Genomic DNA, 18,266 nt, shown 5'->3' on the forward strand with positions numbered 1-18,266 from the left:
GGAACTGGCCATGCCCTGCCCCCGGTGGGGATGGCTAGGGAGCTTCTCAGACCCCTACAGGCACCCCAAGACTAAGGAGGGAGACACATCCCTGCTCCCGGGACAGCGTGAGGCAGGGGTTGGCCAGGTCGTCCTTTTAAGGGCCAGAGAGTAAATATGTCAGGCTTGGCAAAGCAGCCACAGCCAATATGGAGAAAAAGGCGTGACTGAGTTCTAGTAAAACTTCATTTACAAAAGCAGGTGGTGGGCTGCACGGGCCCACAGCCACGGTTGGCTGGCCGCGGGCTGGAGAGGCCTGTGCAGGTCCGGTCTTCCTGCACTTCCCGTGATACCTGGGTGACGTCTGGGGAGGGTTGAAAGCGTCACGTACGGCCAGAACTCGGAGATGTAGTTTTCGGTTTTGTAAGTGAACGTTGTAAATTACTCACCGGATGAAATGAAGTTTTCTCCTCCCAAATCTTGGCACAAAGTGATTCTCTGAAGATGCCCACATCACCTCAGCGCATGCATCCCTCCTCCAGCCATGCCGAGACCCCCAGGGACTCAAGGGCCTCAGGAGAGTAGGAGTTAATGCTGAGACACAGCTGGCACCCACCCATGCCAACAACCTGGGCCCAACACGGGCCCCTGCTTGGAGGGCACAGGGCCCCTGGCAGTCAGGGCTTTGACCTTGTCCCCAAAGACCTCATTGGCCAGATCCCTAAACGACGGTGGGTCTCCCCCTGTTTTCCAGGTCCCCGTCCTCATCCCGTGCCACAGAGTGGTCTGCAGCAGCGGAGCCGTGGGCAACTACTCCGGAGGACTGGCGGTGAAGGAATGGCTTCTGGCCCACGAAGGCCACCGGGTGGGGAAGCCAGCCTTGGGAGGGAGCTCGGGTCGGGCAGGGGCCTGGCTCAGGGCAGTGGGGCCCACCTCGGGCTCCCCGCCTGCTGGCCCCAAATGAGTGACGCTGGAGCGACCCACACATGTAACACTGCGTCGGACGTAGGGTGTGGGGACGCAGCTGTATTAAAGGAGGTGACTGTTTCCTGGGGAACGAGCGTGTCTGCCCTGTTTCCACGTTTTCCGGCATCGTGAGTTCAAAGGCACGCGGGTGTGCATACGTGCGTTTCCTTCCCTAACGCTGCCGTTGCTGTTTTTCTTGTCCATTAAAACAGGCTGAGTGGGGAAGGCCTGGCCTGTGTTGGGGCCACAGCCCACCCACAGGCCACAGACAACTGCCACAGCCGCTGTCCGAGGCCAGCTTCGGCCCACCCCAGGCCGTCCACACTAGACAGCCAGCCCCGCCCCGGCACATCCCCGCCATGCTGCCTTCCTGGCTGTGTCCACGCTGTGACGGCATTTCCCACTCACAGTTCCTCACGTCCCACACTCAGGTCTCCCTGAAGGAAAGGGGAGCAGGACTTGGAAGTCGACGCCTGTAGAGGTTTTATAGCTTTGTTTTCCACCTGCCAGGAAGGCTAACGCAAGAGACATCCGCTTACGATCTGTATCGGGTGGGTAGAAAACAACCACATGCCAAGATCTGGGGAGACAGAGGCTCTCTGGACACGGGTTCAGTGGAGCTTGCACCTCTCTGAGAGCTTATCTCACCCTCCCTCCTCATGGCCTGGCCTAGTGTGACCCGGGCAGCACGTCGGAAGGGACCCCGGGGCCGCCCTAAAGGGGCCTCAGGGACCAGGGGCCTGTTAGGACCCCAGCACCCCAGTGTCGATCCTGGAAGTCAAAGGTCACGACTCTGGTGGGCCAGCTCATGCCACCGATGGCAGCAGGGACAGTTTCCGGCGTTGGCCGTGTGCTGCGGTCTGATACCTCATTCTCACGTTGTCCTTCTAGCTGTGTAACTGACGAACTCCCAAAGCCTGAAGGGAAACCTGGCGCCCTGGAGGTGGATGAATAAAACAGAGCATGTGATGTATAGAGAAAGAACCCACACCCACCTGGGCCCCGGAGTGCCGGGTTCTCATCCAGCATTCTTTGCCACGGTGTGGACCACAGCAGGAAGCTGGTGCGGTTCTGTACGTCGCCAAGGCCTGGCTGAAAGCGTGGCCTCGCGAGGAATGTTGGGACCTGCCTTGTATGTCAGGTTGTCTTAACACCAACAAAAGAAATCAGATTTCAGGCTTTTCTCACCGATTTATGGTTCATCATATCCCTTTCTGGCATCAGTCAAATTCTGGGTTTTTCCTATGACATGCAGTCACGTGACTCACCCCACTCTCTTCACTCTTGATGTTTTTGAAGCAGCGGAAGTCACACGGCAGGTCATGCAGACACGTGCTGTTTCGTGGGATGGGCCCCTGGGCCTCCTTGCTCCAGGCAGGCCTTGGGTACTGCACACCGTGTGTCACCATCAGGACTCACAGGCTGTCTGGTCATTTTTGACATTGCCGCAGGTGAGTGGGAATAGTTGGGTGCCGTCTGCCCCAGGGATGGTGCCTGCGTCCCCCACAGAGGATGTCCCTTTCCAATGATGGCAGGTCACCAGGCCCAGCTTTTCCCTCTGCGTGAACAGAACAGAAGCTTCTGGCTCTCCAAGGCAGCAGCTTGCGGCCTGGTGGCCCTGGTGTGCGAGCCGTGAGTGCTTTCCAACAGAGGGCACCAGAGCTGTGCGGTGTGCCGTGGAGACCCCGGCACCACTTCCCTGCTTCAGGATGGAATTGAAGGAGGGCCACCCGGCGGCACCCCAGTGGATGTCTCCCCTGCACCCTGAGACCCTGCAGGCTGCCCCCTGCCGCCACACGCCCACTGGCAGACACCCATGCTGCGTGCAGCCTGCCTCCGCTGTTTGGGTCCCATGAACGATGGGAGCCTCCCAGTGAGATCTCCAGGTCCCTAAGCAGACACAGGCTCAGAGGGAGAGTCCTGGGGCCACATGACTGCAGACAGCGAGGGCTGAGCCCCCAGACCCAGATCAGCTCCTGGCAGCAGGGGACCCGCCCGTCAAAGCCGTCCAGGGTGAGCCAGCAGCTCCATGTAGCCTGGGAGCTCACGCGGGCCTGTCTGGGCCGCACCCTCAGTGCAGCACAAAGCCACCTTCTGCGTCCTCTCCCAGGTTTCCGCGGCGCTGTAGCACAGGCTCGATAGATGCTCCGAGGTTCCTCTGATAGCCGCAGCAGCGGGGCGCAGACCGGCGGGGCCAGGCACCGCTCCAAGGACAAGCTCTGCGGAGGCCGACATGAAGAGCCGGCGCATGGGTCGCCTAGAGCCACTCTGGCTCCAAGCTGCGGCGCGGCTCATGAAGATACAGAGGGAGAGGGCAGGCACAAAGAAATTCAAAAATATTTTCCAAATAAAAAGAAATGTCGAAACAAGAAAGCTGTGTTCTTCGGCCTTGGCCCCGGGTCCCCTCACCCTGTTGTGTCCCCAGCCCCTGATGCTTTGAAGGCTGACATCGAGACCCACTGCGACGCAACAGCCACCTCGCAGCTGCTCAGACCCACGGCGCCGGGCTCACCGGCTTCTAGAGAGAATGAGAGTGAAGAATAGTGTGTGTTTTTGCGGAACCACACTGGGAACAAAACAGTCGCCCTTGGCCACGCAGGAGACTGGGTTTTGTGGGGGGTTGTCCTCCCAGTCTCTCTTCCCATTGGGAACAGAAGGGTCCAGTAAAGCCACCCACATTCCACGTGTCCTGTGGCCGCCTCCAGTGGTGAGTCCATGAGGCCAAAGAAGAGAAGCTGTGACCGTGCAGACGCGCCCATTAGGGTGTTGGCGAACGCGGAATCGGGCAGCTGGAAGAGCGCTCACCTGAGGATTTGCGGACCTTCTTATGGGCGCGAATTTGCACTTCCAGATGTGAAGGTTGCAGGCTAGGGCGTTGCAGAGGAAGCAGGCAAGCTCACCTTACAGGGAACTTAATTGGGGTTTGTAATTCGTGTTCACTCTTTACCCAGCAGAAACAGCTTACTGAATACCCCGCCAGTGGCTGGATAACATGCCAGCGACTGAAACCATCTGTGAGACCTGAGTGTCTCTGGTGCCCGGCGCCCCACGTGCCTCTCCAGAATCCCATTTGTAGGCTCCAAGCAAGTCCAGTATAGATAGGTTTGCACTGGCATCATCAGTTTTGTTTCTTAAATAGTTTGTAAACAGCAGTATTACTCTGGAACCTATTTCCTACAAAACTGTAAGATAAAAATAAAATCCCCTAAACCCAAATGGCTTAGAAACCTGAGTGGTGGTGTGACTCACTGAAGCCTGTGGAGTGCTGGACTCTGGGGAGTATTCTCGAAGCAATGTGAAGTGTCCTCCTCGCAGAAATGCATTTACGGATCTGTCTGGCTGTAACCCCTTACCTGGCTACAAGGACAGAACAGCTCCGGGGGCCATGTCCCCTCCCCGTCTCATCTGCCACTTGCCCACCTTGGCTGTCCATGCAGCCGCAGCGGTGACCATGGGCAGTGGTGCCAGCTTGGACTTCACCCATAGGAGCGGGCAGGATGTCACACTGAGCTGACGTGAGATTGTTCGTTACTGCCCATCTCCATGCTGTTTGGGGTTCTAACAGCACAGAGTAGGTGAAGTGAGAGATAAACTGGCTTCATGTAGGAACAAGAGGAAAAGTGTTTTATTTTACTAAGAAGATTTTACTGGAAGACCAATCTGGAAACGGCCCTTACTTCGGCCGCAGCTGCTGGGACATCCTGGGGCCTCGCCTGTCTGGTCTGCCTGTCTCCTTGCTGCTGTCAGGGCGGTGGGGTCCCCGGGAACAGTCCAAGACCCTGGGGTGGGGGATTTACAGCTTTTGGCTTCCCTCAGACCATATAGGGTTTTTTCTTTCTTTCTTTTTCATGGGCATTTGATTTAAAAGTTTTGTGTTTAAAGAGCTGAACTTCACACGAGTTTTACTTACCAGTTTGGAAGACATTGAGCTCTAAACATGACTGCCCAAGGCCTCTGCCAAGCAGCCCCGTCTGTCTGTCTGTCTGTCTGTCTGTCTGTCTGTCTGAAGAGACAGGAAGGTGGAGAAACTGCAGTTGCCGACCTGTCTCTAGGCCACTGAGGGCAGCCATCCAGCATCCTCGGGACCCCATGGCTCCAGCTGCTGACAGATGGGAAACGTCTGGCCTCCATCACCAGGTCACCTCGACAAGGATCTGTAATGGGGGCAGGGGCAGGGGTGGATGAGAAAGTAGGAAGTGGATGCTGGGCAGTGAGGTGTGAATTGACGGCAGAGCCCAGCCTGACAGCACCTTTGATTGATGAAAGGACATTGTTAACAAGCCTTTAAAGTTTCTCATTAATGTTTTTTTCATTGAAAAAAAAAAAGCCACCAGAAAAAAGTTCCACATGGACAGTAATTAAGATGGATCCCGTACAGTATGGTATCAATGTTGGGAGCCTTTAGGAGAAAATTACCCGCTCTCCTGTTAAAAACTTCTTTCAAGGCTGCCATTTTCTGGCCTTTCGAAAGTCCCTGGCAATGTGGGGACCTGGGTGGTCAGGCACATTCTGCAGGTGTGATGTGGTCAGCGGGTGCAGAGTGGAGACCCCAGCTTTCTTTGTCATGGACTCTGATGCAGTAGGGGAGGAAGAGCAGGGAAGGGTCTGTTGCCATGGAGGGGGCTGGAGTTCTCAGCTCCAAGTGGGTCCCAAGGAGCGCGGCTGAGCAGAGTGCACGTGATGTGCATGGTTCTCACCAGAGATGCTGCAGCGCTGGGGCGAGGGGACCATCTCTTCCCCTTGTTTCTGCATGGGGGCTGAGCCAGCCCCCTATTGTACACACAGCACTGCACACATGCACACCCAGGGGTTCTTTCCAAGTCTTCCAGGTACACATCACTGCTGGTCGGACCCTGAATACCAGTGGAATGCCTGCGTCCAGGCTGATTTGCTGACTTACATTAAGAAAACCCAGCTGGAGAAAGTATCAGGGTCTTAACGTTAAGCAACATGTGAGATTGTGCAAAAAGGAGTGCTTTTGTGTGTTGTGATTACCATGGCTGCAGGACAAGCGGATGCACGTGTGACACTTGGCAGGCAACAAGGAAGCCTGTGTGGAGCATGGAGCCCGGTCCTGACCAGGCTGGACTCTGCACGGTGGCCCTGGGGACTGGCAGTTGCCTCCCCTGAGCCCCTTGCTGGAGGCAAAAGTTAGCCCGACCAAGGGCTTCTTCCACCTGACCAGACGGGCCATCTGCCACCACACCCCAGGCTGGACTCCACCCTTTAGGGAACCTTGGGTCAGGTGAGAGAACCCCTGAGCCAGACCTGGGACGTTCTGGAACACTCTGGAGCCAGCTCTCCTGCAAGAGCTGTGGGCTGAGATTTGGCACCCCCATTCCAGAGAGAAGTTGGCCTGGCCATGACGGTGGAGCTCTGGAACAGGAGGCCCAGGGCCTGCACACCGTGCGTAGAGTGCCTCTCTCAGTGCTGATGGTGAAGCAGACCCTTGGGACAAAGGACCCTGTGCTCCCCAGCCCCCCAGGCCAGAGTCGGGTAGCTCTCGTCAGAATGCCCCACTCCAAGGTTTCATGGTCAGCTTCCTGGGCCCCCAGCAGGCCTTGGTCCGTCCCCCTCCGCCACACACAGGGTGGGCCTCCCTCACCCACAGGAGCCTGGGCGGGCGGCATTCCCACCACGCGAGGTCCCCCAGGGCACTAACTCGCCACCCTTTGGCTGCCGTTCTCCAGCATGCGGGAGTGGAGCACTGCCCCCGCTCCACAGTGGCCAGAGGTTTTGTAGTAACCCCAGCAGGGAGCCCACACCCTGTCCTGGCTTTAGGTTAGCAGAGCACGCGACCACCATGGGCTGCTCAGTACCTCCACCTCCCCGCAGACCGCCACACCTGGCAACACCGTCTGCGGAGGCCACAGTGACCTGAACTGGGGGAACGAGTACCTGGGGAAGTGTGGAGAGAAGCCCCTTCCCTAAGAACCTGCACAGTGAGCATGCTCTCGGGGTCCCCCCAAGGCCACTGGAGGAGACAGCCAAGCTCTGGTCACCCCAGATCTTTGGGGACCACTGCCTTCACTCTGACGTGGAAGGGCTGCGGTATGGGTCACCATGAGGGCTCAAGGAGCACGGAGTAGGGAGCAGCCATGGAAACCCAGTCCCCGGGCTCCTGCATCCACAGAGGCTGGCAGGGTGGTGGGAGAAAGCACCCAGAAGTGACAGGGAGGGGGACGAGGGCCTCAGTGCAGCTCTGATGTCCCGGCCGCGGCACTGGGCCCAGTTCAAGGTTTTGCAGCCTTCTGGGTGCCCTGCGTGGCTGGGTTTGGGGCCGGGACTGTGACCTGTGATGGCAGGTCCAGAGTATCTGAGGATACTCAATCCCGGAATCTTCCTGATCTCAGGATGTCAGGCCTGAGTGACCCGAACCAGGCCCAGAAGCCAGAGGAAATCCTGGTGTCTGTGGCCCTGCCTGAGTGTCGGACGCATTCCCGAGGCACACCTGGGCCTCCCTGCCCCACCTCCCAGGAGTGCCCTTCAGGATGCAGCCTGGACAGCATGTGCAGGTAAATCCAGAATGTTCACACGGGTACCAAGAAGGGCCATGGGCATGTCAGCTGCTGGTGCTTACAGACGTCCCTCTAATAAACGGTGACAATGTGGACAGCAGATGGGTTGGAGGATGCTGTGGTCTGGGCCTGGCAGAGGTTGGAGCTGGTAGCCCACAGATGGGCTGGTTCTGTTCATCACCTTTTAATGATGGCATCTGTGGGGTGAGCATGTTTCTCTTGACCTTCCATTGTGACCCGCTCTGGGCCAAAACCCGAAGTGGTTCGGGCCTCCTCCCATTAGGTCTCCTGCCAGGACCTGCCTTGCTTCTAAGATAGAGGAACACCTTCCCCTGACTCCTGGCCCCTGGGAGGGCCAGGTCCTGCCACTCAGAGGTGAGGTCAGTGCAGGGACAGGGCGGTGAATACGGGCCTCCCTAACCCCACCTGCCAAGGGAGGTCCTTGGTGTTCTCATCTATGAAACGGCGATGGGGAGCTTGCCTTAGAAAAGCTGGAAGTAGCAAGAGACTTCAAAGATCTTTGAAAACTGCAAGGCACAAAAGAAATAGAACAAAGACCTCTCTAAGGCACATGCAAAGAAGTGTGCCCAGGGATGTCACCAAAGTTGTGTTACGCGAATAAATGGGATCAACCCCCTGACCCAGCAGTGAGGGACGGGATACATGCACTGGAAACGTTCAGTAGAATGGGCGTAATCTCAGCCTGTTTTATTCTAATGGGAAAGGCCCATCCCAATGGAGCGGTAAGGAAGAAGAGTTGATGCAAGACAGTGCATAAGGCACGTGCCCAGAAACGGGGTCAGAGCTCATCCTCCGTCTCTGGGTGAGGGGATTACAAGCAGTTTCCCTTCTGTATACCTGGCTTCGCGTGGGTGTGTATACAAACCCATGCCCACACACGTGCACTGTACACACTACCTAAGGACGGAGGAACGGGATGGAGGGAGGGAGGAATCTCCGTCTTTCCATTTCCGTTTTTATTTTAGATTCAGGGGAGGCATGTGCAGGTTTATACAAGGGTGTACTGCATGATGCCGAAGCTTGGGCTTCTATCGATCCTGTCACCCAGATGGTGAACATCTGTACCTAGTAGGGTGCTTTTCAGCCCTTTCCCCCGTCCCCTCCCTTTGGAGTCCCCAGTATCTCTTGTCCCCATCATTCTATCTGTGTATACCCAGGACTTAGCTCCCACTTCTGAGTCAGAACATGCAGTATGGGGATTTCTTGTATCCGTTTGCTTAGGATCATGGACTCCAGCTGCCTCCCTGTTGCAAATGGTTTTGTTCTTTCTTATGGCTGCGTAGTATTCCATGGTGTATATGTACCACACTTTCTTTATCCCGTCCGCTGTGGATGGACACCAGGTTTACTCCCTGTATTTGCATTGTCAATGGTGCTGTGATGAGCATAGGTGTGCATGTGTCTTTTCAGCTGAACAGATTATTTTCGTTTGAGTAGATACCCAGTGACAGATTGCTGGGTTGAATGGTAGTTCTGTCTCAAGTTCTCCGAGAAATCACCAAACTGCTTCCCACAGGGGCTGGAGCAATTTTCATGGAATCTCTGTTTTTAAAAAGAGAGCTCGGGTGAGAGGAAGCAGTGGTATTTATGCTACTCCCTACACGCAGCACAGATCTCCAGGACTTCGTGAGGAACACAGTTCTCTATTTGAAGAGACCACTTCCCAGGGAGGTTTATAAGAACAAATAGCTGTTAGTGTTCATTTACATTCTCAGGAAGACCCTGAGGAGAAGTGGTCTTTGAAGTGGTTGGTTCATAAGTTATTGACCGAGGGTCTAGGCTGGAGGAAGCTGTGCCTGGCCAGGTCCGTCGCTGTGTTCTCTGGAGGAGAGTTCTGATTTTGTTCAGATGTTACTCAAAAGGATGCTTGTAAGGCAGTGTCCAGAATGTAGACAGGAACTGGCATCTGTCCCCAGAGAGTGAGCACCACCCAGGATTGCTAACGCACTCTCATCCCAGGTGACACAGGAGCCTGTTTGTCTTACAGCTTTGATGATTTCAAATGGCCTGGGGTATGCAGGCATGATGGCAGGTTCATGGGGGCCGCAGAAACCTCTTGAGAAGAGACTCTATGTTGTCTCCGCACCAGCTATACATGGGTGGTATCAGGGATCGCACCACCACCTCTTTATCACATCTGTCCTTCCAGCAGCCCAGCTCAGGGGCCACAGAGGAAGCCACATCGGAGACGTGGCCCTTCTCTCCAGCACCAGCGCCCTCCCGTGGTCTAGGCGGCCCAGGATGTGTGGAGCTGGATGCCAGCGACTGGACCCTGAGGGTCCACAGTGGAGACCAACTGTACACATGGAGGTTTTGCACCTGCCTGGAGAAAACACTCAGCAAACGGGGGAAGGAGAGTCGGTTTTTCAATTTCAGTTTTGCAGGTTCTGCTTTGTTGTTGCTGCCATTGTTAGTGCTCTTGTTTCTGTGGAGAAAGAAACTGGAGGATTTCAGAAGCACAGAGAATGTGTTTGGTGGGGGATTCGGAGATCATCAGCCAGCCTCATTTACTCGTGCTTCGGAAAACAGCAATGGGCAAGCATTGCTCTAAACCCCTTGGCCACAAGGGCTGGTCCCAGCCCTATGGGAGCTGCTTGGGGTCCAGAATTTCCCAGCCCCCTCTCAGTTTTTCTGCCGGGTGCCAGACGAGCTGGGGCCAGATACTGGGAACTCTGACAGCCCTTGGTCTGTGCTGATTTCCTTTCCTGGGCCCCCTGAAGCCTGTCCTAGCTCAAGGCCCCCTCGTGGAGCTTCCTGGAGCTGGGAGCACACAAGCAGGAGGATCTCAAGGCCTGGGAGAGGGAAACAGACATACCAGAGGCACCAACTGGCACCTGCAGAGGGCAAGGCTGGTGGGTTTCAGGAATCCCTGAAGAAATGGAGAAAGCCCAGACGGCTGGGCAGTGCGGCCACCCTGCCGGTTACTAAAGCTGGCCCGATGAGGTTGGCGGACATTTCTCCTCCTCTTCTTCAGTGCTTTTTGTGAAAATGAAGCTTTCAGCCATGGGAGACGTGAAGCCCATGGGCACACAGGCCCCATCTGTGTCTGTACCAGTGACTTTCCACACTGCTGCTATCTGAGCGGACATGCAGACCTGGCAGGAGATTTTGCACACAGCACGCCTGCCGCCTTTGCCCCACCTGCAGATTGGGAGTGCCACACCCGTGTCCCCGGCTGGTGGTCCTCACCGCGCTCAGCAGCCCACAAGAAGCCATGGGTGGCAGGGGAACATAGACGGCCTGTTGTCAGCCACTTAAAGGGAAAATATGCTCAAAAATCAACAAAAAATTTTGATACATAATTTCATGAGAAAATCAAGTGATATGAGTCCCCCCATAGCACTGAGAAGACCTGAGTGTTGCATCATCCAGCAGCTGCTAAATCCCTTCCTCCCTCCTTAAGAAGGAAGCAACTTCAAAACACTCTTCTTATGTGCCTGACTTCAGAATTCCAAGAGGCTGGCATGCTGCATTTGCCCAGGACCCAGCCAGCTCCGGCTGCTCGGAAGCTCAGCGCCTTCCTCCTGCAGAGCTGCGAACTGCCTCCCGCCCTCGGGTGTGGTGTGAGTGCCTGTGACCCAGTTCCCAAACACATGAACCAACGTCTGGGCCTCGGTGTGACTTAAGACCAAGGGCTCAAGACGGCCCTGGGTGCATCAGTGTTGGGTGCTGAATTCCAGCACGTGGTCGAAAAAGCTGAGCATGGGCTCCGCTCGCTGCCGGAGAGAGGCGGCCGGCTCTTGCACCATCTCCAGGCCAGGAGGACTCAGGCCAATCTGAGAACACTCATTTATTTGAAGCTGCTGCTGCTTTGAGGCACAGAATGACACATGTAAATATTGCAACACCAAGAGGTACGTAGCCGCCGGTACTTCTCCCAGCAAACATCTGACTTCTGTGCCAGGAAGCAATGTGGCAGGTATTCTGTAGTTTCAAGCAAATTGGTCTCAGATGTAGATGAACAGATTTTCACAAGGAAAGGATGGAAGTGTGTCATGTGCTGGGCCCAAGCCTGCCGGGGGCTGCGAGTTCATTGCTGCCGGCTAAGGACGGCAGCCACCATCTCCTCCGCGCTCTCTTCTCCTCTTCCCCTTTCTCCTCCAGGAAGGCTCCCCAGAAACTCCACTCCCTGAGCAGGTCCTCCGGCTTGCCTCGGCAGGCATGGACTTCCGTCATGCAGGTTCTGACCCCCAAGCTGCAGTGGAGCCACCGTGGCCTTCGGGTTTCAGTGCTTAGAGAGACAGTGCCACGTGTGTGCCCTACCTTTGCAGAAGCCCTGCCAGTGGGGAACCTTTGGCCCGTGGCAGTGGGGGATGGGGGATGGGGCAGTCATGCTCCGTTCAGGGTCAGAGTCCAGCTCCTCCGCTTTACAGGCAGCATCTTCTGTGAGCTGTGTAACCTCTCCATGCCTTGATTGAATGGGGGCCCTCAAAGAGAGAGTCCACATGAAATCCCTGGGCCCCGGGAATGTGATCTTACTTGTAAAAGGCTCTTTGCAGATACGATTAAGTTAAGGAGCTCAGGATGAGATCATGCTGGATTATCCCAGGGGAGTCCTAAACCCAATGACAAAAGCCTTGATGATAGACAGAAAAGGGCCAGGTACAGTGGCTTATGCGTGTGATCCTAATACTGTGGGATGCCAAGGCAGGAGGATCGCTTAAAGCCAGGAGATGAAACCAGCCTGGGCAACTTAGCAAGACCTTGTCTGTTAAAAAAAAAAAAAAAAAAAAAAAAAAAAAATTAAAGATTAGCCAGGCAGGTGGCACACACGTGTAGTCACAGCCACTCAGGAGGCTGAAGATGGAGGAGGGTCACTTGAGCCCAGGAGGTCAAGGCTGTAGTGAGGTATGATTACACCACTGCACCCCAGCCTGCAGGACAGAGCAAGACCCTATCTCCAAAAAAGTGAAAAGAAGACAGACACAGTGGAGAAAGCCACACAGAGACAGAGGCCGAGACGGGAGTGACACAGCCGCCAGCTGAGAAGCGCCTGGAGTCTGCAGCAGCTGGAGGAGGGAAAGGAGGCTTCTCCCTGGGGCCTTCGGAGGAGTCTGGCCCCGCCAACACCTTGATTGCAAACTTCTGGCCTCCAGAACTGAAGGAGAAGACATTGCTGCTGCGTTAATCCTCCCCCGGGGTGGGCGGAATTTGTTGCAGCAGCGGCCCCAGGAGCTGCAGCCACCTCACCTGCAGAACAGGGACAGCAGCGACCACCCTCAGGAGGCCGTGCCCAGGTCGCTGAAGGCGGCTCTTTGGTCTCCTGGCACGTGCCGAGCACCAGATGGTGGTGGCGGCTTCAGGTCCCATTTTCACATCAGGCAAGCCCAGGCTCCAGTCCCTACTTTCTAGCTGTGGGTCCCTCAGGGACGTATTTGCTCCCAAAAGCCACAGCTGCCTGACCCGAAGAAAGGCAGGCAGTGTCCATTCTACAGGGTCTTCTTTGGCTTTTAACAGAAAGTTCTTTCTGTTGCCCTTGCAACGTGCCTGTCATTTCGCAAGACAGGGGTAACGCCCTGGCCGCGGACTTCAGCAGCCTAGGCCTTCCCTGAAGGTTGGGGAATTTGGGTGGAAAGCTGTTGATACTGGAGGTTTGTAGGATTGTGGTATACACCTGGCATGGGTTTGTAACATCACAACCTGGGTCTTTGACAAACCTATAACTGCGTTTACAGCTCAAGGTGGTGACCCTACAAGACTGTGCCCTATGCCAGGGACACTCAGAAGAGGCTCTGACGACAAATGCCAGGGGCATTTATGAGCCACATTTTTAAAAAGCAGCAGCAAATAAGCACTCCCAAATTCCACACCCCCACTGGCCGGGCCTGCCTCTGATGTCCACGACAGCATCACAGCTAAGCTCGGTCACCGGGGCCGTGTCTTTGCTCAGAAACAGCAAGGCACATTTTTAACACTAATGACATCAAAATGAATCTTAAAGCCACTGTAAGTAAGGCAGTGTCAGGACGATGCAACAGCAGACATAAGTAGATCAGTGGAGCCAAATGGCCCATCCAGAAACAGCCGCGGGTATACAGACTCTCAGGATATCATCATATGGCCTTTAGGTTCGGTGGGGAAAGAAGTCATTTACTACATGGTGTCAGGACAACCAGCCAAGCTATTTGGAAAATAACACAGTTCCAGAAACCTTAGGGTTCTAAACATTTGTTAAAGTGTGTTTTAATTGTTATTGTTTCAGATGAAAAGATGAGAAATATGCATCTGTTTGTAGATTTGCAGGAAGTATCTGAGGATACGGCAAGAACTCAGAGCCATAAAGGAAAAGACTGACTTGCCTAACCTCATGAACCTGTTGGAAACAGAAGACAAATGGTACACTAGGAGAAAGCGGTGGCAACATGTAAGACAGAAAGCTTGTGTCCGTAATATATAAAAAGCTTCTGCAAATCAATAAGGAAAACGCAAACTACCCAGAGGACAGATGAGCAAGGAATATAGACGGGCGCTTGCTTGTATGTTAAAAGGAAATATATAAGGAGCAGTTGGAAGCCCCTGGAAAGAACAGTAGAAGGACCGGCTGAGCTTGACAGTGATCACCTGGAGTGACCTCCAAGAGGCCTCCCCCCTCACAGGTGATTGTAGCATGACAAATTAAGGCAGGATATAGCATTTTGTTGTGATCTGGGTGAAAAATGCAAATGATGTGTAATTCTTCTTCCACAGTGTAGAGAAGGGGCAGGCATCCGCTGTTGGTCGTAGTGTTGGTGTGTTTTTGGAGGCCAGTGAGGCAATGTTGATTAAAACGGTAAATGCCTATGCCATTTGACCAAACAATTCCACTTTTAGGAATCTCTTCTACAGAGCTACTTCCATGAGTGTATAAGGCTGTAGCTGCAGGGATACACATGGTACCATTGCTAGCAACAGCAGCAAATGGGGAACAGCATAAATGTCCATGGGTTTGGGGCCGGCTGCCTACATCCCAGTAAGTACGTCCATGTGACACAGACCAATTCTGCTCTTAGACATGGTAGAGTAGACCTGTGTTTGCTGACACAGGAAGGTAGTCATGGCTCACTGCTGAGTGAGAAACGCATATATGAAAACATCGGGTAAGAACAGTGTTGTTTTTTATAAAACAAAATATTTTAATTGTATGTACAGACAGAAAATTGTAGAAGAGAGATCATCAAATTCTTTGCAGGAAGACATCTTAGAGGAAAGAGTTGAGAATTGCTTTGGTATGTGGGCCTGTGTGTGTGTGAGTTGGGGAGAATTGCTTTGTGGGTCTGTGTGAGTGTGTCTGTGTGTGGTGTTGCTTTTCAGTATTATTCAACTCTTATAAAAATGTCTATTTATTTTATAATGAAGAAATAGCACTTTGAAAATATAATCCATGATTCTGTTTTAAAATCATATATATATATATATGTCCATGTTGTAACATTTTTTAAAAAGACCGTCTGCAGAGCAAGATGCTACAGTGATTATCTCAGCACGAGGAAATCACAGTTTGTTTGTGTGTGTTGAACTGTGTATTCTCCATTTTTGCAGTGGAAATGCATTTACTGGGTGAAGAGGAAGGTCCCTGACTCAGAAGACAGTGTGGGCCCACACATCTGACCACGTGATTTGTGTCATGTGCTTGACCAGCTGTTCCTCAGCTTTCCCCCTCCACTTGCAGGGCAGCTGAGCACGAGTCCCAGGTGAGGTCATGCTGGCAGCCAAGGCAGCCTCTCATCAGATGGCACACTGACATAAGTGCAGTATCACTTCGGGGCCATGAGGCTAAGAGGAGGGGAAAGGGTGAACTGGAAAATCAAGAGGGGCTTCCTGGAGGAGGTGGGAATCAAACTGCATCAGCTAGAGCTGGGCAGGACATAGAGAGCATTACTTAAGTAAAACACGCACCTGGACTCCAGGGAAGAGCAGAGGAGGGCCCAGGCAGTGTGGCCCCTGTAAGATGAGTCCAGGGGACTGGAGGGCCAGGCTGGGAGAGGGAAGACCCCTTTGCCATGAGCACAGGTGTTGTGCAACCAGTTCTTAGTGACGTTTCAGACGGTGACCAGTCACGGGACAGCAGGACGTGGTGGTCTTCTGACCTCTGCCACAGGGGACCCGGTGGGGCCAGCCCCTGGCCACATGTGCTGGAGCCTTCACGAGTGCCCAGCACCTACTGCCCTGGGCCAGGCTGTCTTTCACATCAGCTCCTTGGTCCAGGAAGCATCTGAGAGGCCCTGCAGACCCGGCTGAGGAGGCCGAAAGCAGCCCCAGGTCCCAGGTGCGGGCGCGCTCCGTGTGGAGCGGTCTCCAAGGCCAGGCCTGCAGCGCCCTGGGGACCTGCAGAACAGAGGACGGATGGGCACAGCGGCCCGGCGGAGCAGGCCGGAGCCCGGCTCGAGGGAAGCTTGCCTTCTCGTCTGGCATCCCCGTGTTTTACATAATTAGGTAAGTCACTTAATGTCGCTGTGTCTTGTTAGAGAAGCTACTAATCCTTAGAGCTAACAGAACTAACTAATTAGTGTAGAACACTTGGAAAATATAAGAAATTCAGATGTGGAGTGTGATTTCCCGGCCCTCCCGGCATTGCCGCTCACCCAGTGTCCCTGGCAGAGCCTCGAGCCTGGCTGCATCCAGGAGGGAGGGGTGTCGGAGGCGGCGGCATAAGAGACGTACGTGTCCCGAAGCCCCAGGGCTACTGGCCACACACCCTGCCCTGCTTGGCCGGCTGAAGGCCACGTGGGGACAACAGAAGGGAACTAGCCAGGGGCCACCTGCCTTGCAAACCCGGGACCTTGAGGCAGGGGCAGCCAGGTCCCAGGGAGGGAGGCTGTGGGCGCAGAGCCTGTCGGAGCCACAGGGAGGTGCTGAGATGGCCTGAGGGCTGGAGCTTCCCCCTGGGAGTATCTGGGCTTCCACCGACTGGTAGTGGCCAAGGTCAGTGGAGTCGAGTGTGGCCAGTCCCGGGTTTGGCTCTGGACACTGCCCGTGACTGCCCATGCCTCAGCAAACCTGCTTTGCCCTCCACCTTCTCTTCTCTGAAATGGAGCTAATGACGTCACCTCACGGCTCCTCCCAAAGGTAAAGACAGGATTGCGGGGCACCTGGCACCGAGCCTGGCGGCTGGCACTCGCTGCTGTCTTCCTCCATGAAGGAGAATCACGGAACTTCCTCCGCAGTTGGTGAGCCGCTCAGAAAGGACATCCAAATACGAGACTCGCCTCACTCCGAGCTCCGGCGGTGCCTGCAGCTACCCGTAGGGTGTGCTTTTCCTCTAGTATTATCGGAAAAAGATAGACGATCAAGAGTTCACTTCCCAAGGATGTATGGAGCTGTCGACAAATCATTAATCTCTCTTCAAACCACGGTGACAATATTTACATTTAAGATCAAGATGATGATTATCTGAAGAACTCCCCTGGAAGCTCTCCTCACAACTGGAAAGGCGCAGCAGCCGGTTAGCAGAGCCACGTCCCGGGCCAGAATAACTGCCTGACGGTCCGCGGGGCCGGGAGTCTGCAGGGCGTCAGCGTGGGGAGGGGAGCGTTCCAGCAGAGGCGGGGGGCTGCGGTTGGCAAAGCAGATCGAGCCAGTCAGGGCACAGCGTTCGGGTCCAACCTTGCAGGAATGTGTTCTGACTAACTAGCTGGAGAAAGGCATTTCTGAAAAGAACTGTTTTAATTTATTTAAAAAAGAATGTGTGGGCCAGGCACAGTGGCTCATGCCTGTGATGCCAGCCCTTTGGGAGGCTGAGGCAGGTGGATCAACTGAGGTCAGGACTTTGAGACCAGCCTGGCCAACGTGGTGAAACCCCGTTACTACTAAAAATACAAAACATTAGCCAGGCGTGGTGACGTGCGCCTCTGTTCTCAGCTCCTCAGGAGGCTGAGGCAGGAGAATCGTTTAAACCCAGGAGGTGGAGGTTGCCGTGAGCTGAGGTTGCACTAATGCACTCCAGCTTGGGAGACCGGGTGAGACTTCTGTTTCAAAGAAGGAAAAAAAAAGAAAACAGAATTTGTACCCAAATGGTACAGAAAACAACTAAGTCACAACAGAAGTGAAAAGCCAGGTAGTGGGCGCGGCCTGGCCAGGACTTAGTTCCGAGAGGGAAGCTCCATGCCAGCCAGAACCTGGAAGGCGTCCTCTGGAGCGGCTCGTTCAGTCTTTGCCATCCAGCGCCGGGGAGGGTCCCCTAGGAGCCGCTCACTTCAGTCTTTCGTGCTCCTCGTGCTGCCACCACGGCTGAAGGATCAGCCCAGGACTCCCAGGGGGGAGGATCAGTCCTTTCTGAGACTGAACACCTTGGCGCAGCCTCATCAGGCCACTCTCCACATGTTAGTCTCTACGTCTGGGCACTGGCGTCTTTAGCAGGTGTTTTAGGAAACAGGTAACATCACCAACAAAAGCTAACATGTCTACTCTTTATCAGGCACCTCCACATGACGCCGATACCCCCGACGCTCACAGCATTCTGCCAGATACCACGTCTCCCCCACCCAGGACAGGTAAGTGCTTTGCCCCGAATCACCTCACATTTTACCCGGAAGTCTAGACTAGGGCCTGAGGCCATCACCCCAACATTTTGCTGATCCCACTAGGGAAAGACGCCCCTTCCTTATTCTAAAGTCAAGCCAAGATCCCCTACAGATACCCGTGCACACTTAGAGCTCACTCTGGTTAAATGTTCCAAGATGCCAAAGGGTAATGCCTGTCAAATGCGGGAAAGGAGAGGCGGTCTGCGAGTGTCAGGGTGCTGGATGGTCACTTGGTATCACCTGTGGAGCTGACGATGCACCCGCTCTGTTCCTCTCCCGAGCA

At 54.6% G+C, this 18,266-nt stretch overlaps 1 protein-coding gene across 4 annotated transcripts in view; it reads left to right on the forward strand.

Moving 5' to 3' along the window:
- LOC104650214 (methylated-DNA--protein-cysteine methyltransferase) overlaps window positions 1–18,266 on the forward strand; it is a 344,899-nt gene that overhangs the window by 278,985 nt on the left and 47,648 nt on the right. For all 4 annotated transcript variants that reach the window (XM_074383097.1, XM_074383098.1, XM_074383099.1 and 1 more), the window contains exons 5-6: window positions 734–15,896; window positions 17,878–17,953. In XM_074383097.1, the coding sequence (XP_074239198.1) occupies window positions 734–943 (210 nt within the window). In that variant the 3' untranslated portion in view covers window positions 944–15,896; window positions 17,878–17,953. The remainder of the gene's footprint in view (window positions 1–733; window positions 15,897–17,877; window positions 17,954–18,266) is intronic.

Source organism: Saimiri boliviensis, chromosome 12 (assembly GCF_048565385.1).
Source record: "Saimiri boliviensis isolate mSaiBol1 chromosome 12, mSaiBol1.pri, whole genome shotgun sequence".
Taxonomy (NCBI): Eukaryota; Metazoa; Chordata; class Mammalia; order Primates; family Cebidae; genus Saimiri; species Saimiri boliviensis.